Genomic DNA, 26,764 nt, shown 5'->3' with positions numbered 1-26,764 from the left:
TCTCAGTATATGATTCTATTCAAAAGTTTAAAAATTCTATTGAGAATTTTAGCATATTTTCTTAAAACTTAAAAAAAATTTTTTTAATGTTTAGTTTTAAGAGAGACAGAGTACAAGTGGGTGAGGGGCAAAGAGAGAGAGACACAATGTGAAGCAGGCTCCAGGCTCTGAGCTGTCAGCACAGAGCCTGACGCGAGGCTCAAACTCACAAACTGTGAGATCATGACCTGAGCTGAAATCGGACGCTTAACTGACTGAGCCACCCAGGCACTCCCTAAGACTTTTTTTTTAAAACCGTATTTATTTTGTTTTTTGTTTTTTTTTATTTTTTATTTTTTTTTATTTTTTTATTTATTTCTAGGAGACAGAGAGAGAGACAGCGTGAGCAGGGGAGGGTCAGAGAGAGAGGGAGTCACAGACTGAAACAGGCTCCAGGCTCTGAGCTGGCAGTCAACACAGAGCCCGACGCGGGGCTCGAACCCACGAACCGCGAGATCATGACCTAAGCGAAAGTCGGACGCTTAACCGACTAAGCCACCCAGGCGCCCCTAAAACCGTATTTATTTTGAGAGAGAAAGAGCATGTGCATGTGCATGCCAGTAGGGGAGGGCCCAGAGAGCAGGAGAGAGTACTGTCAGCACAGACCCTGACTTGGGGCTTGATCTCACTTGAGATCATGACCTGAGCCAAAATCAAGAGTCAGACACTTAACTGACTAAGCCACCTAGGCACCCCAAGAATCTTTAGCATTTTTGAGGCTAAAATTATGTTGCAAACTGTGTTTTATTAATCCAACCATAATATATTAAGTACTTACACTGGGAGAGTCTGTGCTTAAAATCTAGGGTTATAATGTAAGGGAAAATATGATCCTTGCCCTCACAGATATAGTGTGATGGGAAAGAGAGGTAGGAAATAAGTAAATAAAAATGTAATGGTGTTAGGGTGTGAGGTACAGAGTGATAATGGATTGTAATGAGGAATTTAACCTAGTTTGGAGAATTGAGGACAGCTTCCTTGAGAAAGAAGTGCTTTAGTTAAGACCTAAAAAATGAGCAGGACTTAGCAAGTTAAAATGGGGAAGGAGAAAGAAGAGCAGGCTAGGAAGATGCTAGCATGTGTAAAAGTCCTGAGTAGGGAAAGAATGTTTTTACAAAGAGCCTTTCTAGGAAACTGGAAAGAAAGCCAGTATGGATGGAGTGATGTAGTTGGAATGGGAAAGCCCCAGGTACATCTTTATTTCCCATTTAAAGACTGTGTTTTTTCTTAGGGTCATCAGAAATGATACAGATAGGTTTTAAGCAGAAAATAACCAGACTTGTAATGAATAAAATCACCTTTTAGGGTGAATAATGGTTTGGAGGTGGTAAGTGTGGGTGTAAGAAGACTAGATAATGATTGGCTGTAGTCTAGATCAAAGGTTATAGGTACCTTGCTGGTACTAAAGTAGCAGCAAAGGAGTTTGGGTAAAGTAGATTCAAGAGATAGAATCAACATAGCTTGGTGATGGGATGTAGTATAAGGAAGAGCCAAGAATGGGTTCTAGGTTTCTGGCTTGAACACTTGGATAGATGGCGGAACCATTTATTAGGCTTGGAAACTCTGGAGGAGAAGATGGTTTTGGGAGGAGAGGATAAAAAGCTCAATTTTGAACCATTGATTAAAAAAATTTTTTTTAATGTTTATTTTTGAGAGAGAGCATGTGAGAGCATGAGCGGGAGAGGGGCAGGTAGAGAGGAAGACAGAGAATCTGAAGCAGGCTCCGGGCTCAGGGCTGTCAGCACAGAGTCCAATGTGGGGCTTGAACTCATGAGCCATGGAATCATGACCTGAGCTGAAGTCAGACGCTTAACTGAGCTACCTAGGTACCCCAGGACCATTGATTTTTAATGTGAATTAAAACATTAATTCATATTAATGTTCACATTAATGTGAAATATTAAGGGGTGGGTAATATCTAATAAGTATTTGAGTTATAGACCTGGAGCACAAAGAAGTTTAGTCTACAGATAACTTCATGGTTGCTAATTGAAACCATAAGAAAAGATGAGCATATCTTGGGTGAGAATATAGAAACGAGAAAAGCCTAGGACAGAGTACTGAGGAACTTTGACATTTAATGTTTGATTAATAAGGCTAAAAATATTTATAGTGAAGTTACTTTAGGGTCTGGTATCATTTTGAGTGATTTGAATTGGCCAGCATCTCTGTGATGTAGGTCCTTTTTATTTCGCAAGTGCTAAAAACCGGGGTGAGAGAAGTTTATGGAAAAATTACTGGCAAATAAAAAGCTGGAGAAATGAGAGAAAAATGGAAGTTTAGTGTTATTAAAAACATGTTTGTAGAGCCAGAGGGTGCCTTCACGTGGAAGTCTTCAGAGAAGTAAACCAGAATGAGAATTAGAAAAGATCCATGGGTTTAAAAGGCGGTATTGACATTGCTGACTTTAGCCAGGATCATTCTGGTGGAATGGTGGAAACAGAATCCAGGTTGATAAGGGCTGAAGAGGAAATGGAGACTGTGTAGACATTTTTAAAATTTTGTCTGAGACTGAAAGGAGGTGGTTGCCAGAAAAGCACTTTTTATTTTTCTTATTTAGGTTGGAGAAGACTTGAACTTTTATTTATTTATTTATTTATTTATTTATTTATTTATTTATTTACTTGTACTTACTTATGTTTTTGAGAGGGTGTGAGTGAGTGAGGGACAGAGAATCCCACAAGAGACTGAGAGTGAGAAAGAGAAGTGGAGTTCACCTGGGGCTCGTATTTTACCTGACGCAGGGTCTGTGTTCACCTGAAGCAGGGCTTGAGCTCACCCAGTGTGGGACTTGAACTCAGGAACTGTGAGATCATGACCTGAACCAAAGGCGGCATATGCTTAACAACTGAGCCACCCAGGCTTCCAAGACTTGAACTTTTTAAGTATTGGTTTTAGAGTCAACAGAGAGAGAGAAATTCGAGATTTTTAAAAGGGAATCATTGAGTAAGATTTGTTATGAAGGCATAATTGAAAAGGGTCTAGGGCACAGGTAGAAGGAGATTTCCTCCAGGAAGCAAAAAAAGGGAGGGAGGAAGAAAGGATGGAATCACATTGGATGATGGGAAGTTAAGGTAGTTACCATTTGATGCTGCTTTTCTTGAATTAAAGTTAATACCATTTGGGAGTAAATGTGAGGGGTTATTCCCTTCTGGTTGTATATACCTCTGAGGGCTGTATACTATCATTATGTTATCTGTGCAAGGTTTGAAAACCTATTTGCTTTTTTTTATTATGAAATAATATGGTTCCACAAAGTGTCGCTTCTCGGTTATATTGTATAATAAAGCAAGCATCAGAATCCACCACTCAACTCTAATAATACATTACCAACACCACCAAGGCTCCTTTCCAGTACTTTCTGTTTACTATAACCTGACTCTGAACTCCCCACTGCCATTTCTTTGTTTTATTTTAATAGCACTTGTTTGTTGCCCTTAAATCTGTTAGAGTTGCTTTTTTGTACCTTATAATGTTTTCATACTGTGTGTTCTGCAGTTTGTCTTTTTCACTCACTATGTTTAGGATTTTTATATTAATGAAAGTAGTTATATTTTATTTGCTTTTCTCTACTTAGTAGTAGTTTGTAAGTAGATGATGTTCTACTCTGAACAATCTTATATGTGTTATTGAGACACAAGTATGAAATTTTTCAGGGTATACCTGAAGAATTATCTGTCAGGGACTGTAGAGTATGCCCATAGTTAACTTCGTAGGTAAAAATGCCAAACTTTTCCAAAATTATTGTACTAATTTATGCTAATACTGGTAATATGTAGTTACATGATAGTATATAGGTATACTCTATACCTTTGTAAAGACTTAGCGTATCAGACTGTTTTAAAACAGTTTAAGTACCATATTCAGATCATAAAATTAACCCGTTCTAAGTATATAAGACAATGCTTTATAGTAAATTTGTAGAGTTATGCAGCTTCCTTGACGATCTAGTTTTCCAACATTTCTGTAACCCTTCCAACTTCCTTTTTGTGTGCTTATTTGCTTTCTATCTCTATAAGTTTGTCTTTTCTGGATAAGTCACATAAGATAGTCTTTCCCATATGGTTTATTTGTGTAATGATTTATGTTTTTGAGGTTCATCCTTGGTGTGGTGTATATCATTAACTCATTCCTTTTTATTGCTGATGAGTATTACTTTGAATGGTTATACCACATTTTGTATATCTATTTAGCAGTTGCTGGATATTTGGATTGTTTTTATTTGGGGCCATAATGAATATGCTGCTATACAAATTTGCATGTAAGTCCTTATAGGGATATATGTTTTCATTTCTTTTGGGTAGATACCTAGAAGTGGGATACTGTATTATGTTTTTTTTTTAAATATTTATTTTTTAGAGAGAGAGAGAGACAGCATGAGCAGGGGAGGGTCAGAGAGAGAGGGAGACATAGAATCTGAAGGAGGCTCCAGGCTCTGAGCTAGTTGTCAGCACAGAGCCCGATGCGGGTCTTGAATCCACGAACCGTGAGATCATGACCTGAGCTGAAGTCGGATGCTTAACCGACTGAGTCACCCAGGCGCCCCTGTATTACTTTAAATATGGAGACTTTAAAATACTGTATATCTTTATGTGGTTGGACAAGTTTCCCATCTTGTTCTGTTTCATATTAGTCCTTTGTTTTTCCATTTAAAGTCTCATTAAAAAAATCTATGCCTTTCCTAGATAAACTTTGTTTATCTATGAAATCTTAAGAAAATTTGCCCCTTAAATTTACAGTATTTTGGGAGTTCCTGGGTGGCTCAATCAATTCAGGTCTTGATCTTAGGGTCATGAGTTCAAGCCCTGTGTTGGGCATGGAACCTACTTAAAAAAAGTTACAATATGGGAGAACCTGGGTGGCTTAGGCTGTTGAGAGTCACTTTGGCTCAGGTTATGAACTTGCTGCTCTTGGGTTTGAGTCCCACATCGGGCTCTGTGCTGACAGATCAGAGCCTGGAGACTGCTTTGGATTCTGTGTCTTCCTCTCTCTCTGTCCCTTCCTCCCTCCCTCTGCTCCCCCCTCAAAAATAAATAAACATTAAAAAAAGTTACAATATTTTTGTTATACTTTATTTTGTCTGTTATAGGTAATTGTTTACAAGTCTCTTCTACCATAGTACAAATTTCCTAAAGTTGCTTATTTATCTGTGTGATCCTCATTCTGTTACTTGTATACTATATTTGAGTAGTGAATGGATATTGACAGAGGAATCCTATTGGCTCATTGCTCTTAAAAACTACAGGTCTGGGGTGCCTGGGTGGCTTAGTTGGTTAAGCATCCAGCTTTAGCTCAGGTCATGATCTCATGGCATTAAGCCCTGCGTCAGACTCTGTGATGACAGCTCAGAGCCTGGAGCCTGCTTCTGATTCTGTTTCTCCCTCTCTGACCCTTTCCTGCTCTCATTCTCTCTCTCTCTCAAAAATAAACATTAAAAAAAAACAAACACCACAGGTCTCTCTGACCTTACACTTTATAGTTAGGTCTGTTATTATGGCTCAGAGTTGTAGCATAAAAATGGAATCTTAAAATTTAACTTTATATAATGTCTAAAAATGCTCTCTCCCTACTTTTTTGAATATGGCTAGTTCATAAAGTCTTAAGTCTTCTCTACTCTTTTCATAGGATCACTTATTTTTGACATATTTGTATTAAGTAGTTAACAGAATTGATGTTTTCTTATCCTATTTGGTAGGAAGCGGTGGAGAAATATGAAGAAGTATTACATAACTTAGAATTTGCCAAGGAACTTCAGAAAACCTTTTCTGGACTGAGCCAAGATGTGAGTATCTTTTCTTTGTTATTCCTGAAAACACTTAACCGTGGATTTTGAAGAAAATATTAGCGTTCATTAATGGTTTTCAGTTACCTCCATCTTATTCCTGCTGATATTTTATTGAGGGTAAGGGGTTGACAATAACTATTGAAGAACTAGTGTTTTCAGATTTCCGGAGTCTCAAGAGAGCACAAATGGCATCTGAATATGAGACACTGTGAAGAAAGCATTGTCCGATGTGTATTCACTGTGGAGTTTTAGAAATTATTGAGAAGGGGAATAAAAGCTATTTTGATGGATACATTTTACAAAAGAGATTTTAGAATATAGGCTTGTAAATGTGTATAACACAGGTTTGTAAGGTTAGCATTATTTAACATATAAAGGGACAGAATTGGTAGATTCTTGTTCTTGAGACCATGACAGTTATTACCAGGAAGATTTGTGATTCATGTTAAATAGAGTTAAATCTGGTATCACAGCTTGTTAGGGTCTCTGTTGGCAATCCAAACTTTTGTTTCTGACAGATTTAGTCAGTAATTAATATGCAGCCTTAAGCCTTCACTAATATATTCTTCTCTGTTTTAGAATTGTATTAGAAGGCCCTTTAAAGATCATCTTTTAACAATTAAGAAATATTTTTGTAAATTCATTTCTGGGATGGGGAGCATGCTTCATAAAATAGTCTCTTCAACTTTTTGGATATTTTCTTCTTGTGTGGTGAACTGAAATTCTCTTCTCCATTTTCTGGCATCAAAAACTTCCAAAAAACAAACAAACAACAAACAAACCCAACACATCATTTCTAGGCTGAAGACATCCAGCATCTTTTTATAACATCGTTGCTCTCTCTGGATGTTTGACTTAATTAACTCTTAAAAGGTAGTGTGTAAATCTAAGATAACCTACTATAGAGCCATTACCTTCTGCTTTCTAGATAATTCTGTTGATACAACTCTAAGATGATATTAGCTCTTTTTGTCAACCATAGCATATTTTAACTCATGGTTACTCATTTATCACTTAATTTTAGTACTTTCTGTGAATTCCACAGTTATTAAGTATTTCTAGGCTATTTTAGATACTTCTAAATTGATTTTTTTCTTATGATTAATCACTCCCCCATTTGTTACATTTATTTAGTTTTGACTCACTTTACTATAAAAAGATAGTTCATGTCTTTCTGGTTGGCTGTTTGGAAGTACACTTCTATAATACTTAAAATTTTCTATTAACCCTATTTACTCAAAGTTATTTGATAGTTTGTTTTTTCATTCAGGTGTTTATTTTTTCAAAGTATGTTTTATTTTTTTATTCTTTTTAGATTGAAATCTTTTTTAAAACCCCTTCTATGTGCCAGCTACTTCTGTAAGTCCACTTGATTTTTATAGCAATCTGGGAAATAGATGTATATGCCCCATTTTACAGATAAGGAATCCGATGCTCAGAACAAGAGGAACTTGTTCAAAATCATATAGCCAGTAAGAGGTAGAGTGAGGGTAGGATCCTAATTACTCTTTGCCTCTAAAAACTGTTCTTTATACAAGGATATAGTATCTGTCAGTTTTACGTGCTCTTCCACTGCTGTTGCCGGGAGGTAGTTACCAGTTCACCACATTTTGTTGCTATCCACGAGGTTATTTTTTCTAATTTGTACTGTGGATTTACTTTCATTTTAGGTGAGATGTTAAGATAGTTTGGAACATGCCTTAATGAATAAAGACCCTGAAGGTGCTTGCCAAATACCTTCCAGCCTAGTGATTTCTTGACTTTCCTTTTACTAAAGCCTTTCTTTTGTCAAACCTGTTTTATAAGAGTCAGTTTTATAGTGTGTAGCATTTTCTTTCCTTTCAAACTAAAATTGGAAGCCTTTCTGTTCATCCCAGTTATACCTCTCTTTGTCTTCCTGACATAAGCTCTGTCCCTTGGTGGGGATTTATCATTCTAACACAGGGATCAGAAAATTTTATTATTCAATGTGATTTGTAGATAGTGGTTGACTTCATGTCTTCTGCCTGTTTTTTTTTTTTTTTGTTTTGTTTTTGTTTTTTTTTGAGAGAGAGAGAGAGAGAGTGGGTGCAAGTGAGTGATACACAGAGAGAGAGGGAGAGAGAGAGAAGTGGGGCTTGAACTTACCCAAAGCAGGGCTTGAATTCATGAACTGTGAGATCATGACCTGAGCTGAAGTCAGATGTTTAACTGACTGAGCCACCCAGGTACCTATATCTTCTGCTGGTTTACAAACCAGTCCTCAACTGGAAGAACAGAAGAAAATGTAACCTGATTTCTTAGTTTCTATATAAATAAGGAGAAATAATTTTCTGATTTTGATCTAGAGACAGTGTACTTTCTTACTTGATACTTGATTGATTCAACAAATATTTGAGGTCTAGTCATATGTCAGGCTTTATTCTGGTCATTAGTGATATGTTAGTAAACAACAGAGATACAGTCATCACAAAGCTGAAACCTATGGGGATGCAGATAAATAAAAAGATAATCTTTTAATGTGGTAGGTACTTTGATAGGGGAAGTTCAGTGTGTCTTAAGTCCATAAGAACACTCAATCCAGCCTTGGGAATAGCTAAAGAGAGATCTGAGGTAATCCTGGGATATAAACTTGAAGATGCCCTCAGTGTTGGTTGCTTTTCCCTGTACCATCATGAAACTGTCCAAGAGAATCCCACTGTCTTGGAGAGCTAGAATTGCCACCTCTATTCTCCTTCCTCTTCAAACTGAGAATACTGTAGTTTTGGTAAATGTTACTGGTGTAAGTCCATACTGAGGTCTTGGTAAAAGTTATTCTGAGCCTTTGCCGTCCTGAAAATATCCTTGTCCCCATAAGCTCCAAGCAGTCCATTTCTCATTCTCAAAATTTTACCTTCACCTATGGTCTCTTGTCCCTGATAGTAGCACAAATTAAATTTGTTAAGTGACCTTCATACCTCCTAGAAAGGAGTTCATAGTGCCATAATGAATCTTTACTGGAGATTCCCTCCCATCTCAATCTATTAGGATTTATGAACATGTCTTTTGCAGAGTCTTCAATATGATGGTATATCAAAGTGCTTTCATTTGCATGTAGGAAAAATCTTTTAAGTTTTTGTTTTGTTCTCTTAATCTTCATACTTGGAAAATGTCCAGTGTGATGGAAACATTGCAATCAGGAAAACAACTATGGGGAGAAAAGACCTTTTAGGTTTCTTACTGGAAGTAGATGGTGTTTTTATTGATTGGTATTTTATAAATGGGAATCCACTTCTGGGACCCATGTGTTACATCAGACTTTAAGGTATTATAGTTCTGAGCTCTAGAGTAGACTCAGGCTGCTCAATCTACACACATGTTATTTAGGGGAAATTTATGTTTTGCTAACTATCTGTATATTTTGTCAGCTAAATATTGAAAAATGCAGCTCCATCCAGACTGACAAACTATTAGGAAAATATCTCTTAGTTTTACTTAAAAAAACCTCACAACTATTTGCTGTGTATGTCTTTTAGCATTACATTTATAAGACATTTTATTTCTGTTTGGTTTTCAATTCCTTGTGCTTTAGCCAGTATTCTTTGGTTGGTTGAAAATGGACCTTTTTAGTTTAAATATTCTTCCCCTGGAATAAAAACTTTAAAAAAAGAAAAACTTCAAACCTTAACTGGAGCATTTTCTTAAAATCTTTGTCCTGAAAAGGCTTATATACATAAATATGGAAAAGTTAAAATTTGGGACTAATGTGTGCTTCAGTGATAGGTACTTATTTCTAATCATGGTGATATCCAAGGTACTAGATATAGCCTGGAGTTGAGAGTCCTATATTTTGACTTTCTCAGCTTTGGTTACCTGAGACATACTAGTTTATTACTCAGTCCCTTCCTCAACTGAAAAAGAAAAGGGGTTAAATGAACCTGTCAATTTCATAGTGTTTATATATGTGTGTGTGTATATATATAAATATATATGGTTTATCATATATGTACACACAAATACATATATAAGATTTATCATCTAATCTCAACTTTTTGGCTTTAGATTTTTGTGCACTATGAATTCCTAATATGAGGTGGTAGAGAGTTGTCAACTTTAATTAGCATTTTTTTTTAACAGCTACTTAAAGCGCAGAAGAAGGCCCAGAGAAGGGAGCACATGCTAAAGCTCGAGGCTGAGAAGAAAAAACTTCGTACTATACTTCAAGTTCAGTATGTATTACAGAACTTGACACAGGAACACGTACAGAAGGATTTCAAAGGGGGCTTGAATGGTGCAGTGTATTTGCCTTTAAAAGAACTTGACTACCTCATTAAATTTTCAAAACTGACCTGCCCTGAAAGAAATGAAAGTCTGAGGTAAGCCAAAGAAAATATTTTCCTGAAAGAGAACATATAACATTTTAGCCTAGTTTTTTAGTTTTATATATTTGTAGTATTTACACACACACACACACACACACACAAATATACATATATAATAATTAAGAAAATATTAATGTGATTCACCATGGGAAATGTTGGCCAGACCAGACTGTGATAGAGTTGATAGGCTGTCTAGAAGGAAAATCAATTTAAATGATTTCATTAATGTGCTTTTTTTTATTGTAACGTTGATTTTCAAAATGATGTCTCATCAAGTTTTGCCCCTATATAAGTATTAATTTTATGTATATACTTAAAGGGGTTTTTTTTGTCATTGTCTCAGGCTATTGTATTACCTGAGAGTCTTTGTCTTCTTACTACTGCTACACTTAAATGGAGGTTAATAAAATTTAACTTGAACAGCATCATTAAACTTTCAACCTGAGAATTATTTGGTGCTCTTCTTATACTGTGAATAAATACTGAGAAACAAATCTGATGATTTAAAATACAAAACCAGCAAATTGAGGCTACCCAGTTTTTCCCCCAATAGTTATCTGTTTGCTGTTTTTGCTTTGATGGAGGACATCAGCAAATGAAAAGGTCTCTGTGCTTCTGCTTTGTTAGATACAAGTCCTTCCAATGTTGTGTCTTTGGCCGTGCTAAAGCAGAGTCAGATTTCAACTGTTACCGGAAATCTGCCCTGTATCAGGAAAAAAACTAATAATACTCTTAATTACCTCTATATAGCCATATGTATTTTTTCTTTGATTCCCATTCTGATAGTGTAGTCCATCATCATCACCTATTTGGTTGTTTCCTTCTCTTCACTTTGATGGATTTAAGGAATGTATGTACCTTACTTTAATATGTGTAAGTGAAACATGATTTGAAAAATAAGCTGCTCTCTTTACAGTCAAATGCAGCTTTTAATATTGCCATTCCACTGCTGTTTCTTCTAGGACATATACTTGATAATTGATGACACTGCATTGACAGCCTTAAACTCTTTTTGGTCGATTTCTTAATAGTTCTGTTTGGTACAATATTTTAGTTGTTTTAAGAGAAAATGCTTATATTTGAAATGCATAAATGGGCATTTAGTCATCTTTTATGAAATTTTAACTTTTTGAGAGAGTAAAAAGACAAGATTAACATTGAATGTCCTGCTGACCAGTTCTGCTGTATAAGTTGTGCTGCTCCCTGTGGATATATGTATGTACCTCTAAAGCTATTTTGTTCTGCTGCTGCTTTTCCTTGTCAGTGTTGAAGACCAGATGGAGCAGTCATCCTTGTACTTTTGGGACCTTTTGGAAGGTAGTGAAAAAGCAGTGGTAGGAACAACATGTGAGTTTTCTCTACTCTGGACTTAATGCAGTAAATACTAGACTTTATGTTTAGAAGTTTAGTATGATATTGAGGGCCAAAACTGAGTCAGTTCATTAGAACTTACATGTCTGGCAATACTATATTCATTGGGAGAATGATCTCTGTTTAGTTCGGTTAAAAGCAGCTACTGTATAATTGTACTCACTGGATGGAATCTAGGGAGTTTTTAAGTGGCAAGTCACGATGATTTAGGAATAAGAGCTAAAGACTGGTGCTGGCTTCAACACTGGCTTGACCATTTTGGGGTTCAGTTCTCTGCATAGTAGTACCATACCTGTTCTGTTCACACAATTGTTATTTATCGGATCTAAGAAAATATGAATGGCTTGGCTACGTAGTCTATCAAAGCATTGTTGTCTATCAATCTGGAAATGATATGGAGAGAAAGAGAAAGAGTCTTTTTGACTTTCTAAATAGACTTTGGCCAAATGACCAGGTACTGATGAACATGAAGTGCATAGTTTTGTGTAATACCTTAGGATAATGAAAACACTAGAAGCTGGTAAACACTTTTGTTACTGGTGATTCTTCCTTTTTAAAAATATCTAAGTATGTAGTATAACAATCTCAAACTTTCTAAGTCCTTTCAAGTTTAAATTATAGAAGTTTTTTCTTGGTTAGAATACAAAATGATACAAATAACTTTGGGATATAGTTTGGCAGTTTCTTACACGTGTACACTTACTAAATGACCAAGCAATTGCACTGCCAGTACCCAAGAGAATTGTAAACATACAGTCACATAAGTACTTGACATGAATGTTCATACCAGCTTCATTCATGATAGCCCCAAACTGAAAACAATCTAGATGTACATCAACTGATAATTGATAAACAAAATGTGATATGTCCATACAATAGAATCTACTCAGGAATAAAAAAGGAATGAACTGTTGATAAATGCAACAACATGGATGAATCTCAAAATAATTATGCTGAGTGAAAGAAGCCAGACCAAAAAATGGATACTTACTGTATGATCCCATTTGTATGGAATTTTAGAAAAGACATAACTAGAATGATAGCAGGTCAGTGGTTGCCAGGGAGTGGGGAGAGGGGATTGATATAAAAGGGATATGAGAGAACTTTTGATGAAAATGTTTTATGTTATGGTCCTGGTAGAAGTAACATGACAGTGTATCTGCTAAAACTGTACACTTGAAATGACTGAACTTTGTTGTTTGTAAATTATACTTCAAAGTTTATTTGAAGAAACAAAACAGGGCAGATGGTTGGCTCAATTGGTTAAGTGTCTGACTTCATCTTAGGTCATGATCTCACGGCTTGTAAGTTCGAGGCCTGCAACCGAGCCTCCTTCAGTTTCTGTGTCTCCCTCTCTCTCTGCCCTTCCCCCACTTGTGCTCTGCCTCTCTCAAAAATAAGTAAACATTAAAAAAAAATTAAAAATCTGTCCTAGTACTCCTATGAAAAGAATAATAGACCCAGATTAAGTATGGGCACCCAAACATAATTTGGGAATTATGTTTTTAAGGGAAATTAAAAATGAAATGGACTTTAGCTCTGTTTATGGTGCAGCTACTTTAACATCATTTTAAGATTTTTCTTGTTCATCAAATAGTGATGTGCTAGGAGTCACAGCATAATTCACGAGTAAAATCTTTATCGTGAGATTTTGGAGTTTAAAAACCCTTTAGAGGTTGTCCAAGATAGGGTTTTTTAATGGTTGTGTTTGAGAAACTTTTACTTCTATAAAGCCTTAATTACTTGGAAGGTAGAGTAATTGCTAGTTGTGATGTCTTTGGGACAGATGGAAGAAATGGCTTTTCTGTCAGTTCAGGGAACAGATGTGTGCTTTTGTAACATATAGCCTTTGATTAGGGCCTCTGATTTTAGCCATTTTTCAAATGGTGGAAATGGAGGCCCAGAGATGTGATTCTCATCTTTAAAATTTATATTGATTCAGCATGACAGAAAGATGGCTTGCACATTTACTGTTCATGGTACTGACCAGTTCTTTGAATCCCCCCAAGGTGGGATATTGACATACTGTAACTAGGATAAAATCATATTAGGATTTTTATTCCAAATAATTTTCCATGAACTGTTAGGTTATGTGATAACTAAGTCTTACTCTTTCTTAGACAAACACATGAAAGATCTGCTGTCTAAATTGCTGAACTCAGGCTATTTTGAAAGTATCCCAGTCCCAAAAAATGCTAAGGAGAAAGAAGTCCCATTGGAGGAAGAAATGCTAATAAAATCAGAGAAGAAAAAACAATTTTTGAAAACTGAATCTGTCAAAGAGTCAGGTTTGTTGTGATCTCAGAAATTCTTTACAGTGGTTGCATTTTTAATACACAAAATGAGTAAACTCATTGTAAAAGGATTGCCTTATTTTAATTTGTTAATTTTGGGGCGCCTGGGTGGCTCAGTCGGTTAAGCGTCCGACTTCGGCTCAGGTCATGATCTCACGGTTCGTGGGTTCGAGCCCTGCGTCGGGCTCTGTGTTGACAGCTAGCTCAGAGCCTGGAGTCTGCTTCTGATTCTGTATCTCCCTCTCTCTCTGACCCTCCCCTGCTCATGCTGCCTTTCTCTCTCAGAAATAAATAAAACATTAAAAATTAAAAAAAAAATTATTAATTTCTACATGCATGAAATCTTTATTTGCGGCAGGATAAGCTTAGGTTTAGAGTATGTCTCTGGGCTGTATTACTGTGATTTACAGAGGGAACCTTAACAGAAGCATAAGGTTATTCTTTGTCACAAGAGAATACATTGCTCAAATGAGGCCTTTACGGAATTTGAATGAACCTCTTTGCTAAATTGATAGTAGGATAATTCCATTTTAAATGGTTGCTTAAAATGTTTATAGTAGAACCCAATATGGTAGTAGGAGGAGAATGTCAATAATCTAAGGTTAACATTTGGAAAATATTTGCCAAAATCAGTAAATATACTTATCAAAATTCCACCTTTCTTAAGGGAAGAAGTATTTTGAGTGAATGGCACTTTTGCTCCTGTCTGTTGAGGCTCAATTTATTAAAAAAATATCACTTCTATGGGGGTAGAGTAGGCAGAGTTCCAGTAGCCACTACTAACATGATTCAAGTCATTTCTTATGTCTACTTTCTATTAGTTCTTAACACTTAGTCTAATGCTTTAGTGTTTCCTTTCCCTTACCACCTTCCAACCTTAAACTGGCTTATAGGAGGCCTTTAAGGCCTTTGTTTCAAGCTGACATGACTAATTTTTACCCCATGGGACTGGAGGTATAATTTCAACTTGAAAGAAGCTGTATTTGTGCATAAGAGGAGATAGCCTTATTTTCAGCAGTTTTTAACTGCAACTTGATTTTAGAAATGTGTCATATAAGGATAACTAGTAGCTTCAGCTAGTCTCAAGCCACATGCTTTTGACCAACAAGGAATAGTGAGAATTACTCCTGCCATGAATATATTTCATTGTACTGTCCCTTTTCTTTTTTTTCCTCAAATATGTTACTAGAATGAATTATAGTTGAAATCAGTCTAAAAATGTATTTTTTTTAAACTCCTTTTATCTTTTCAGAGTCTCTTATGGAACTTGCACAGCCAGAGATACAACCACAAGAGGTGAGTTTCTGAAAGGTAATTTTTTGATTTTGTTTTTTGAGACTTCTGTATAGTGTTGCATTTAGGAGCTGACCCTTTGGAACTAGATTTCATAAACTTGAATCCTAGTTTTGCAGCTTATGAGCTTAATGACTTTGGTTACAATGTCTAGCCCAGCTGTGTCTGCTCTCCTCCTGTATAAAATGGGGATAATAGTAATGCCTGCCTTATGTTCTTGTGAGGATAAAAGGTGAAAGGAGTTAAATTCTAAATCACCTGGTGCACAATAACTGCTCAAGTGTTAGCTACTGTGCTTGGGCCTTTAAAGATGGGTAGGATTTTGCTGTCATTAGAATTTACTCATGTTGGTAATAGAGTATTCTCTCTTTGAAGTGACATTGAAATTCATGGAAGCTGAAAAAAATGGAAGAGTCAAAGTCACAGTATGATTGATAACAGAAATAAAGAAAAGGCTGCTAATTCAGGAAACATAAGGCTTAAGGTTAAATAGTGTAAATGTGTGTAGTTGAACTATATCCTCTGCATTAGCATTTTAGGGAGTCGGGTGGTAGAGTAGCCTTAGGCTGGCAGAGGCAGAATAACCTTGGTCAAAGATCCTGAATCAAGCAAATGTGGCAGAGTGATGTGCAGTTCTTACCAGTTTTAGGTGGGTCAAGGATACACTGAGGTATCAAAGGTTGTATTTCTGTTAATTTAGGGAAAAGGAATGGATAAAAAATAGGATGGCCTTTTCAAGTAGGATAAGAAATTTCCTGTTAGTACAGTGACTCAGACCAATGGACATAGGAATACTAATAGAGTTCAGTGTTCCCCTCAAGGTCTCTCAAGGTCTTTTATAAATCTTGTGACTCAAGCACATATTTTCCTCTGGTCTAGTTTCTTAACAGACGTTACATGACAGAAGTAGATTATTCAAGCAAACAAGATGAAGAGCAATCTTGGGAAGCAGGTTATGCTAGAAAACCAAATCTCCCTAAATGTTGGGATATGCTTACTGAACCCGATGGTCAGGAGAAGAAACAGGAATCCTTCAAGTCCTGGGAGCCTTCTGTTAAGCACCAGGAGGTATCAAAACCTGCAATTTCCTTAGAGCAGAGGAAACAAGATCCAAAACTCAGGTCTACTCTGCAGGAAGAGCAGAAGAAGCAGGATGTCTCTAAACCTAAGCCAGCTCCTAGCCAGTGGAAGCAAGAAACTCCTAAATCCAAAGCAGGATATACTCAAGAAGAACAGAAGAAGCAGGAGACACCAAAGCCTTGGCCAGTTCAGCTGCAGAAAGAACAGGATCCAAAGAAGCAATCTCCAAAGTCTTGGACACCTTCTGTGCAGAATGAACAGGACATCACCAAGTCATGGACCACTCCCATGTGTGAAGACCAGGATTCAAGACAACCAGAGACTCCAAAATCCTGGGAAAATAATGTTGAGAGTCAAAAACGCCCTTTAACACCACAATCACAGATGGCTCCAAAGTCTTGGGGGATGGCCCCAGCAAGCCTCATACCAAATGACCAGCTACCGCCCAGGAAGTTTAATACTGAACCCAAAGATGTGAGTTTGTTTTTATCAGTCTGCTCTAGTCACCGTAGGCATAAGTAAGGACTGGTGGTAACCATAACTTTTTAGTCCTCTTAAAAAGAATCTCTGGGGGCGCCTGGGTGGCTTAGTCGGTTAAGCGTCCAACTTTCCGACTTTCGCTCGGGTCATGATCTCGCGGTTCGTGGGTTCGAGCCCCGCGTCGGGCTCTGTGCTGACTGCCAGCTCAGAGCCTGGAGCCTGTTTCAGTCTGTGACTCCCTCTCTCTCTGACCCTCCCCTGCTCACGCTGATTCTCTCTCCTAGAAATAAATAAAAAAAGAAAACATTAAAAAAAAAAAAAGAATCTCTGAAATCCATGTTATATTTATGCATAAAGTATGTGAACTCTTTAATACATAGTTGGTTTTCCCCTTGAAATTGGAAGTAGACGTAGTCTGTGCTTTAAGCCTAAGCTGAGGTGAAATTTCCAGCTAGAAAATATTGTTTGAGGGGCGCCTGGGTGGCTTAGTCGGTTAAGCGTCCGACTTTCGCTTAGGTCATGATCTCGCGGTTGGTGGGTTCGAGCCCCGTGTCGGGCTCTGTGCTGACTGCCAGACCTATTTCAGAGTCTGTATCTCCCTCTCTCTCTGACCCTCCCCTGCTCACGCTGTCTCTCTCTCTCTCTCTCCTAGAAATAAATAAAACATTTAAAAAAAAAAAAGAAAATATTCTTTGAATGCCAAAATTTTAATGATATGACACGAAAGTAATGAATAGCTCAGACAAGGCCATAGTATGAACATGTGAGAAATGTAAATGCATGTCACAAGATGAGGGGCTTGTTTTACTCTGTGTCATTTATCATCTTCCCTCTGGCACATGGATGACTTTTTCTGACAGAAGTTACATTTTCCTTATTCTCTTGAGTTTCTTTAGCTCTTTGTAATCACTCAGATTAGCCTGTTTTCCTTGAAGAAGGTATATGGTGGTTGCAGATATTCCAGGAGGTGGGGTAGGATCTGAATTAGTTCTCTATTTCTGTTTCAGAATGAGAATTTTCTGGAGGTGGAAACTATAGACTTTAAATATTCTGTAACTAGGTTTGGAGTGTGAGATTTAGTGCAAATAGAAGACCTCATTCTGTTAATGATAACCTATTTCAGGAAGATAGAAAGGCTTATAATGAATATAGCTTGGATACACTCCTATTAAGTTTATTAAATTACAAGTTATCTACTCCTATTTAAATACAAACTTGTTACTACCTCGTTTGCTAATAAATGTGAACCTATCTTCCCAGTGTTTTTCGTCTCTGTCTAGTACTGTTCCCTGTACTTCTATTTTAGCTAGAGGCTCTCTGACAAATCTTTGGTCCCCTAACAGTGTGAAAAACATTTGCTTGGAGAAATCAAAGCTTTGCTTTTTATAAATAAACTGCCCCTACCTCAGTTTTGCCTTATGGGAAGAGAACTTTAAAGTTACTTGTCTCCTTTTGCTTGCCTTTCTTCCTCTTTTCAAGTGCTAATATCAATTTTAGCTTCTGACCCTGTTGAAGATTGATAGCCTTATTTCATTAACCAGATATCGCACAACAATAATTGTAACATGACAACTATTTTGAGAAACTTATTTAAAAAATCCAATTTAGGGGCACCTGGGTGGCTCAGTCGGTTAAGCGTCTGACTTTGGCTCAGGTCATGATCTCACAGTTCGTGGGTTCAAGCCCCGTGTCAGGCTCTGTGCTGACAGCCAGCTCAGAGCCTGGAGCCAGTTTAAGATTCTGTATCTCCCTCTCTCTCTGACCCTCCCCTGCTCACACTGTTTCTCTCTCTCTCTCTCTCTCTCTCTCTTTCTCTCAGAAATAAATAAAACATTTTTAAAAAGTTAAAAAAAAACCAATTTAATATTTCACTAAAGCTGTTTTAAGAAACCCAATTTAAAATTCCATTGAGTATAGCAGTACCTAGCCCCTACCATACCAGAATATTGTGCTATTTGTTCAATAGTATTTAAAATTAGTTGGAAAGACCAAAACTCATTTAATTTGTCTTTATGGTACAGACTGCATTATATTGAATTTGCAGGGCCTTTCAGTGACTGAGAGGACACTTCTCTGTACAGTATACTGTCTCTCTTGCAGTCTCAGCTGTCTAGAACATGACTAAGTACAGTCAAGGGCAAAATAGAGTTCAAAGCTAAATGACTAGATAACATGAAATTAATCACTAAAGCTCATACTTTTCTCCTGAAAGAGTCTTTTATATATTCACTTAAGATTTATTAACTCTTATTTTATGTGGCACTTTTAACAAGCTTATATGTGTTGACTTTCCAGTGAATTAGAAGGTGGAGAAGAGGAGCTGGTAGAGACAGACAAACTGACAGCTGTAAGAAGTTAACCAAATCAGCATTAGGTCTAATTCAGGGTATACAGCATTCATAAGCAATTTAACATGAGGACTAACCACTTTATAAACATCATTAGTCCCCCAAAGTATACTTAACTTGATAACAAAATACAGTAGTATATTTCTTCAATCCTAGGATGTATTTGTATACATTTTTACATCTTAATGTTTCTGAAAGCATATATTTAAAAATGGAATGTGGTGATAGTAATTTTTTCTCTGGGGGAAAAAATCATTTGTGTGTCTTATAGTTAGTGGCATCTTATAAAGAATATCATAAGCTGATTGTAATGAAAAAACTTGTCAAGGAAGTTTTGTTACTCTGGGTCTTCCCTTTAAAAAGAGGATGTATTAGAAAGATACCCACTAAAGGTGTTGTGAAAGGGAATACGTGTTTAGTAGTTGCTTATTTAGAAAATGTATTGTTGTGGAAATTCTTTAGAGATATCTGATAAATGGGCTTTGCTATGTGTTTTGGTTCATCATTCATTAAGATGCAGTGATAAGCTGAGTTTCCTGAATTAGGCTGTTGAATGTGAATTTCACTCTTATGCATTGTGGGTTTATTTTGTAGGTGCCTAAGCCTATGCATCAGCCTGTAGGTTCTTCCTCGACCCTTCCAAAGGATCCAGTATTGAGGAAAGAAAAACTGCAGGATCTGATGACACAGATTCAAGGAACTTGTAACTTTATGCAAGTATGAGTCATTCTTAAATGAATCTTAAATGATTCGTGGGGCTACTAGCTTCTAATCAGAAGCATTATAATGAAGTTGTTAAGAGCGTAGGTTCTGGTGTTCAGAATGCATGGGAATCCCAGATCTGCCACTTCCTAGGTCTCACAGTTCAGGCAAGTTTACTTCACTCTTTGCCTTGGTTCTTTTTTGAAAAATGAGGATAATCTTATTCCTAAGTTTGTTGTGAGTAATGAAATGAATTAAACATGTAAAAAGTATAAGTGCTCAAATATATTTTCTACTGTAGATCATTGGTAGTTTCCACTCAGACTATGAGAACCTACTCTGTGCTTGACATTCTGGTAAGTGCTATTGTGTGTAGGAAATCATAAGACATTTATTGCCTTCAGGGAGTTTATATTCCACTTGTAAAAGGTTTTAACTTTTGTTGTGGCAGTTAGGTAAGTGCTAAATTGTGTCATACAGAGTCTTACAGAATTTCAGAATAGTATGATATTACTGAGGGAAGAAAGTAGACAAGATCTTTTTGTGTAGTAAAATGATCTGGAGCTTTGGAATTTGACTTGTGTTTCTTTTTTCTTTTTTTCTTTTTTTAATTAATTTTTTATTTTTTTAAATTTTTTTAAATTTATTTTTATTTTTAAAAAATTTTTTTGACTTGCATTTAAATCCTGGTTCTGCTATTTACTAGCTATAAAATCTATGGCAAATTATATAACCTGTAACTCTCTACTTGTAATATAAGGAAATTCCTTACCCCTTTAGGTTATTTGAAGATGAAAAGTGATTACTATAAGGCTAGCTTAATTATTCAAAATGTTGGAAATATTTGAGAACAAAGATAGGCAGATGGGAGAGAGAATGGTTTCTCATTATGAAAGGTCAAAGAGCATGAATGAGCTAGTGTTGTGTGGTTGAGATGAGATTGTTAAACCCTCATTGTTTGGGCATAATAAAAGCAAGGTTACAGGATTAATGCTTATGTTTAAGAGCTCAAGGCAGGAGGTCCTGCCCCCCAACCGAGTTAAGCCTTGGAATTACTTAATATAATTTTAAGGTTTGACAGTTACTTCAGATTTTTTTTTAACTCTTAACTCTTTCTCTTATGAAGACTAAGTTATTGGGGCATCTGGGTGGCTCAGTTGGTTAAGCATTCAATTCTTAATTTCAGTTTAGATCATGATCTCACAGTTTGAGATTGAGCCCTGCATCAGGCTCCACTGATAGCATGGGGGGAAAAAAAAAAAGACTAAGCTATCAACATTTTGAGATAGTTATTAGCTAGATTCTTATAGCTAATAGCTATAAACAGTGTCATGAGTAATGCAATGGTAATAGCTTTTAAACAGTTTATTTTTTAAGTTTATTCATTTATTTTTGAGAGAGAGCACAGGAAAGGCAGAGAGAATGAGAGAGAAATCCAAGCAAACTTCTTGCCATCAACACAGAGCCCAACATGGGACTTGATCTCACCAACTGTGAGATCATGGCCTGAACCAATATCAAGAGTCAAACCCTCAACAGACTGAGCCACCCAGGCACCCCAATGGTAATTGCTTTTAAATGAATTATTGTTCATTATTTAAGGTTTAATGATTTATTCAAGATTTAAAACCTTGTCTTTAGGAATCTATTCTGGATTTTGACAAACCTTCAAGTGCAATTCCATCGTCACAGCCGCCTTCAACTACTCCAGGTAGCCCAGTAGGTATGTAATCATAACCTAGAGTAAACATGCATAGGTCTAACATTTGTTTCCTCGTACAAATAATTATACTCTAGGTATCTTAGGGGTTACTGTGTCCGTGTGTCAGTTTATTCTAAATGTATCTGTGTGTCATCAGTTATATATGGGTAAATTACCATTAAGACATTAGCATGCTCACTTGACCTACTTGCCTTTTAGAGAAGGTCTCCAGATGGTTGAATGGAGAAGTGCAAGCTGGTTTTGCAAATTTTGAAGTGACTGGAGTCCTTTTGACTCTATAAATCTAGTACTGAAGCTTTTTGATCCCAATTATGAGTGAAATTACATCAATAATATTTAGTACATTGATTAACACAGTGCCTAATGATAGAACCTAGAATTGAATATGGCCTGACTTTTAAACTTTAGGCTTTTTGCTCTACATTCATTTATCTCCAGGGAGGAATGAGGTAATTGAAGTCATAGTCGAGTTGTAGTGAGCAGACACCAACTAGAACATGGATATAGAAATCCTGGGTGAAATAAGGAGAATAAAGAACAATTAACAAATGTAATGGACATTAACAAGAAGAAACCAAACTATATAATTGAAGAGTATATTAATATACATGACCAAAGGGGGGGGAAAACCTGAAAAAGATGTATGACTCAGCTAAGAGTTCTTTTGAAACTTGGAACTTGAGTGTATCAGTTGATTTCTATTCATGATGGCTTAGATTTTATCTTCCAGATTACTATTACCAGTTATTTTTTAAAGTAATAGTTTCTTTGGAAGCTTTGAAATGCTGCTTTTGCCCATTTATCCTTAAAACATCATTATGTATCACAGATGGTACTAGTACCCTATTCTCCCAAATCTTCTCTGACTCTTTAGAGCTCTAACAGAAAATTCATGATGGGCTTGAGACCTAGTTTTTCTAGCTACTGCTTATTTTGTAAAGTATAAACTTTTGGTTTCCACCAAGTTGCTCTGCATAAACTTTTCTCCGCCCTCAATAGTTTACCATTGATTTCACTCTCTGCAGCATCTACAGAACAAAATCTATCCAGTCAAAGTGATTTTCTTCAAGAGCCATTACAGGTAACTTCTCCAAAGTAATCTTTCTTTGTGATTGTTTTTTCTTTTTAAATCCAGGAAGAAATTCTTTGGTAAGAAGGATCAGACTTGCTGATTCTAATATACCTAAATTATTGAAAGTGTTCTAAGGAGATCTAGTTTTTTAGAGTAAGTACCACTGGTCCTCAAAAGGTTACCTAATGATCATGGGGAAAACATCTGTTAAAATAGATGTCTGGCAGACTTTAATAAACAAAGAGCAAACCTGAAGAATTTGGAGATACCTTGTCTGGGAATCTTACTTTGCCATGTAGCTACGTAAGTCATTTGGTAGAGCAGCATAGTCAAGAGTCCAAAGAAAGATACTAATTTTGTTTAGCTCATGGTGAGCTAATCTATTGCCTCCCTTCACGTATAAGAGTTGACATTCTGAGGAACTGATTTTCACAGAACATCTTAGAGATAAAAAGGGACCAGATCATTGAGACCTCTGTTGCCACATTGCACTTCTATCACTAGTAAGTTCAAGAAAAAAGTACAAAATTTGATAGTTTAAAGATACCTTTAAAAACAATTCTCAGGACCCCTTTCCATATGGCAATTTTCTTAACAGTAGCAGCTCTAACAGGTTAAATATTTTGACCAGATGGCTCAACAGTTGTTGCTTTCCTGTCCAAAAACTTCTGAGTAAATACCATTTGTTTATAGTGGTTTATATTTAGTTTGATAAGGTATGGCTCAGTTTTCAAAATGTATTTGTTGAGCTGAGTTCCTCACCCCACTCACTACTTTTAAGGGTTTCATTTTATCTGTTCTAGCTGTTAGGATTCCACATGAGGCTTTCAATGGACAAGTTAAAGTTTTTTGAAAAGCTAATGGTCTAGTTTAGTAGTTCTCAGGGGCAGGTCTGTGGATGGGTGCATCCAAAGCACTGGATCACTTTAGTAAATATATATATTTTTTAAAGGTTTTTTTTTAATGTTTATTTTTGAGAGAGAGAGAGAGAGACAGAGCACAAGTGGGGGAGGGGCAGAGAGAGAGGGAGATAACGGAAGCAGGCTCCGGGCTCTGAACCATCATCACAGAGCCCGATGCAGACTCTTGAACTCATGTACCAGGAGATTACAACCTGAGCCGAAGTCAGAGGCTTAACTGACTGAGCCACCCAGGCACCCCTAAAGATATATATTTCTAGATATCACCTTAGACCTACTGGATCAGAATTTCCAGGGGTGTTATCTAATCATCTGTATTTATAATCTTCCTGGGTGAATCTGCACATGCGTTGTTTGGGAACCACTGGTCCCAGTTTACTCACCAATACCTAAAACTACATTCAGCTGGTCTGTTTAAAGTAATTTGGAAGCAAGAATTGTCATAACTTTTAAAGAAATACTAGTGTGAAGAATTTCTTTATTTTTGTTGTTGTTAAGTGAACCTTTGAACTTAAATTCAAAAGCTTAAGTATCCAGTGTCCTGAGTTGTCTTATCTTAGCATTTGTAAATCTTTCCACAGCAGGAGAGTTATGTCCCCACAATACCCAGTTCGAATTATTTTGGGTAGTTGTCTCGTTATTTTAAAGGAGAGGACCAGAAGAAAGACCTAGTTTTAGAAATGCTATAGTATTGGGGTGCCTGGGTGGCTTAGTTGGTTAAGCGTCCGACTTTCGCTTAGGTCATGATCTCTTGGTTCTTGGGTTTGAGCCCCGCTTCTGGTTCTGTGCTGACTGCCAGTTCAGATCCTGGAGCCTGTTTCAGTCTGTGACTCCCTCTCTGACCCTCCCCTGCTCACGCTGTCTCTCTCTCTGTCTCCTAGAAATAAATAAACATTAAAAAAAAAAAAAAAAAGAAATACTAGAGTATTGTAACAGTTCTAATATTTTAGTTGGATCTAAATTATACCTATTTATTTAGGTATATAAAATTTCAAAAGGATTTAAAAATTTTTCTCTTACGACATTTTTAAACTTTGTCCCCATCTCCTTCCCAAGAAGCGGTCTATTATGATGACCCCCTTCTAGAAGGTCACTGAAACTTAACTGTTCTGGATATTTGGTTGCCATTCATTAGTTTCCAATTTACCCATTTTATTACTTGGGCTTGTGAGATTGAGATAAAAGGAGTAAATTCATGGACACTTCAGACCTTGCGATTTTTAGATTTTTATAGACTTCTCCCTGTTATGTTCTAATATCTTTGTGCCATAGAATTCTTTTGCAGCTACTTTCTTAGTTTTTTATTACAGTTGTCACAGTCTTAGTTCCTTCTGTGCTTTCTTTCAATTTTTGTTTTATAAATGTTATTAGCTTTAACTTTTTGTTAGAATTTGGTGCCCCTGTAATTTATGTAGAGCTTATCATTTAAAAAAATTTTTTTTAATGTTTATTTATTTTCAAAGGAGAGACAAAGCATGAGTGGGGGAGGGGCAGGGAGAGAGGGAGACAGGAGCCAAAGCAGGCTCCAGGCTCTGAGCTGTCAGCACAGAGCCCAGTGCAGGGCTTGAACTCATGAGTTGTGAGATCATGACCTGAACCAAAGTTGGACGCTCAACTGACTGAGCCACCCAGGCGCCCTGAGCTTATCATTTCTATTTGTACTTCTGCTACCTCTTTAAGACACTGGGAGCATAGAGAGCCAAAGCACAGTTACTATGACCCCTGGCAGAGCTGTGCCTACAGTGTTCAATGTGCCCTGAGCTGCTTCCAGTGAACTGCTGTTGAGGGCCAGATGGAAAATCTGGCCCCCGGTTTCCCGACCAAGAATCTTGATAAATGAGGATGGGATTAGATATGTAGCTTTGGTGACCAGGCCTAGAAAGGCAATTTAGCTGACTGTTTGGGTTTGACTCTCAGCACTAACTTAATTTTTGTGTTATGTTGGGTACGTTACCTAACTTTTCCTTGCCCATGCCTTATTGTCATGGGCAGGGTTGTCATGGGGATGGTTGTATCTACCTTATGGGGTTATTGTTAGGATTAAATATGTGAATATGTGTAAAGAGTTTAGCATAGTATTTGGCACTACTGAGTGCTTGGTAAGAGTTACATGTTAGGAAGCTCAGGACTCAAGAAATACAAAGGAAACAAAATATGCCTTTTACCATGTTTTTTATCTTCCTCTGTCTAGGCTGCTGCTGCTTCAGTCACTTGTAGCTCAAATGCTTGCTTGGTTACTACTGATCAGCCTTCTTCGGGATCTGAAACAGAGTTTATGGCTTCAGAGACTCCTGAGGTAATGAGGCCAATTGTCTTAATTTCTTTTCTGTCTAAAAGAAGAGCAGAACCAGCTTACCTTATGCATTATAGGCATGATCAGTTGAATGATTTAACATTTATACTTGACTAATGTATTGCTTTCTGTAGATTTTGTGGTCCTGGAATTACAAGTAACTTTGCTGTGACTTCATATAAGTAAACTTAATAGTGTATTGCGTTATCAACATGCAATAAAGATGTCTGAATTGGTGATGTCAAAAAGTTCTCAGTAGGATTAAGTCAAGTTTCTCACTATGTATATTATATTGAAGGGATTCTTAGCAGAAAAATCTAGTTATATAACTAAAGAGTCAGTAAATTTATAGTGACAATATTAGCACTCCCTCCATAAGAATGAATTATGTTTTCTTTCTGGCTAATTTTATCAAAAGCGTTTTGACAGTCTTGAACTGTGAAGGTCCACTTACATATTTTTTTTGATAACTACAGTAATGTACATCTATTTTCCTTATGATTTTCTTTTTTTTAAATTAGGTTTTAATTTAACTTGACAATAAACTAAGAAAAAAATACTTAAGAGATATGATGGGTAAACAATAAAATCCCTTTTTTCTTTAAAAAAATAAAATTAGGTTTTAATTTTAATTCCACTTAGTTAACATGCAGTGTAAAATTAGTTTCAGGTGTACAATATTGTGATTCAACACTTCCTTAAATCCCCCTGTGATTTAAATCACCTCACAAAAAATGTACTCCTTAAATCTTCATCATGCATTTGACCCATCTTCCCTCTGGTAACCATCAGTTGGTTCTCTGTACTTAAGAGTCTTGTTTCTTGGTTTCTCTCTCTTTTCCCCTTTGCTCGTTTGTTTTGTTTCTTAAATTCCACATATGAATGAAATCTTATGGTATTGTCTTTCTCTGGCTGACTTATTTTGCTTAGCATTATACTCTCTAGCTTATCCATGTTGTTGCAAATGGCAAGCTTTCGTTCTTTTTTTTATCATTGAATAATACTTCATTATACACACACATGC

At 36.5% G+C, this 26,764-nt stretch overlaps 1 protein-coding gene across 2 annotated transcripts in view; it reads left to right on the top strand.

Annotated features, from left to right (window-relative positions):
- Positions 1-26,764, top strand: part of CAPRIN2 (caprin family member 2) — a 45,702-nt gene that overhangs the window by 7,749 nt on the left and 11,189 nt on the right. For both annotated transcript variants that reach the window (XM_039247679.1, XM_039247680.1), the window contains 10 exons: positions 5,735-5,821; positions 9,920-10,158; positions 11,429-11,511; positions 13,656-13,823; positions 15,082-15,125; positions 16,002-16,676; positions 19,625-19,747; positions 21,374-21,455; positions 22,481-22,536; positions 25,639-25,743. In XM_039247679.1, coding sequence (XP_039103610.1) covers positions 5,735-5,821; positions 9,920-10,158; positions 11,429-11,511; positions 13,656-13,823; positions 15,082-15,125; positions 16,002-16,676; positions 19,625-19,747; positions 21,374-21,455; positions 22,481-22,536; positions 25,639-25,743 — 1,662 coding nt within the window. The remainder of the gene's footprint in view (positions 1-5,734; positions 5,822-9,919; positions 10,159-11,428; positions 11,512-13,655; positions 13,824-15,081; positions 15,126-16,001; positions 16,677-19,624; positions 19,748-21,373; positions 21,456-22,480; positions 22,537-25,638; positions 25,744-26,764) is intronic.

Source organism: Hyaena hyaena, unplaced genomic scaffold (assembly GCF_003009895.1).
Source record: "Hyaena hyaena isolate Hyena2069 unplaced genomic scaffold, ASM300989v1 scaffold_303, whole genome shotgun sequence".
In the NCBI taxonomy this organism is placed as follows: Eukaryota; Metazoa; Chordata; class Mammalia; order Carnivora; family Hyaenidae; genus Hyaena; species Hyaena hyaena.
The sequence above is the reverse complement of the archived record's forward strand: the minus strand, read 5'-3'. Positions and strand labels throughout refer to the sequence as shown.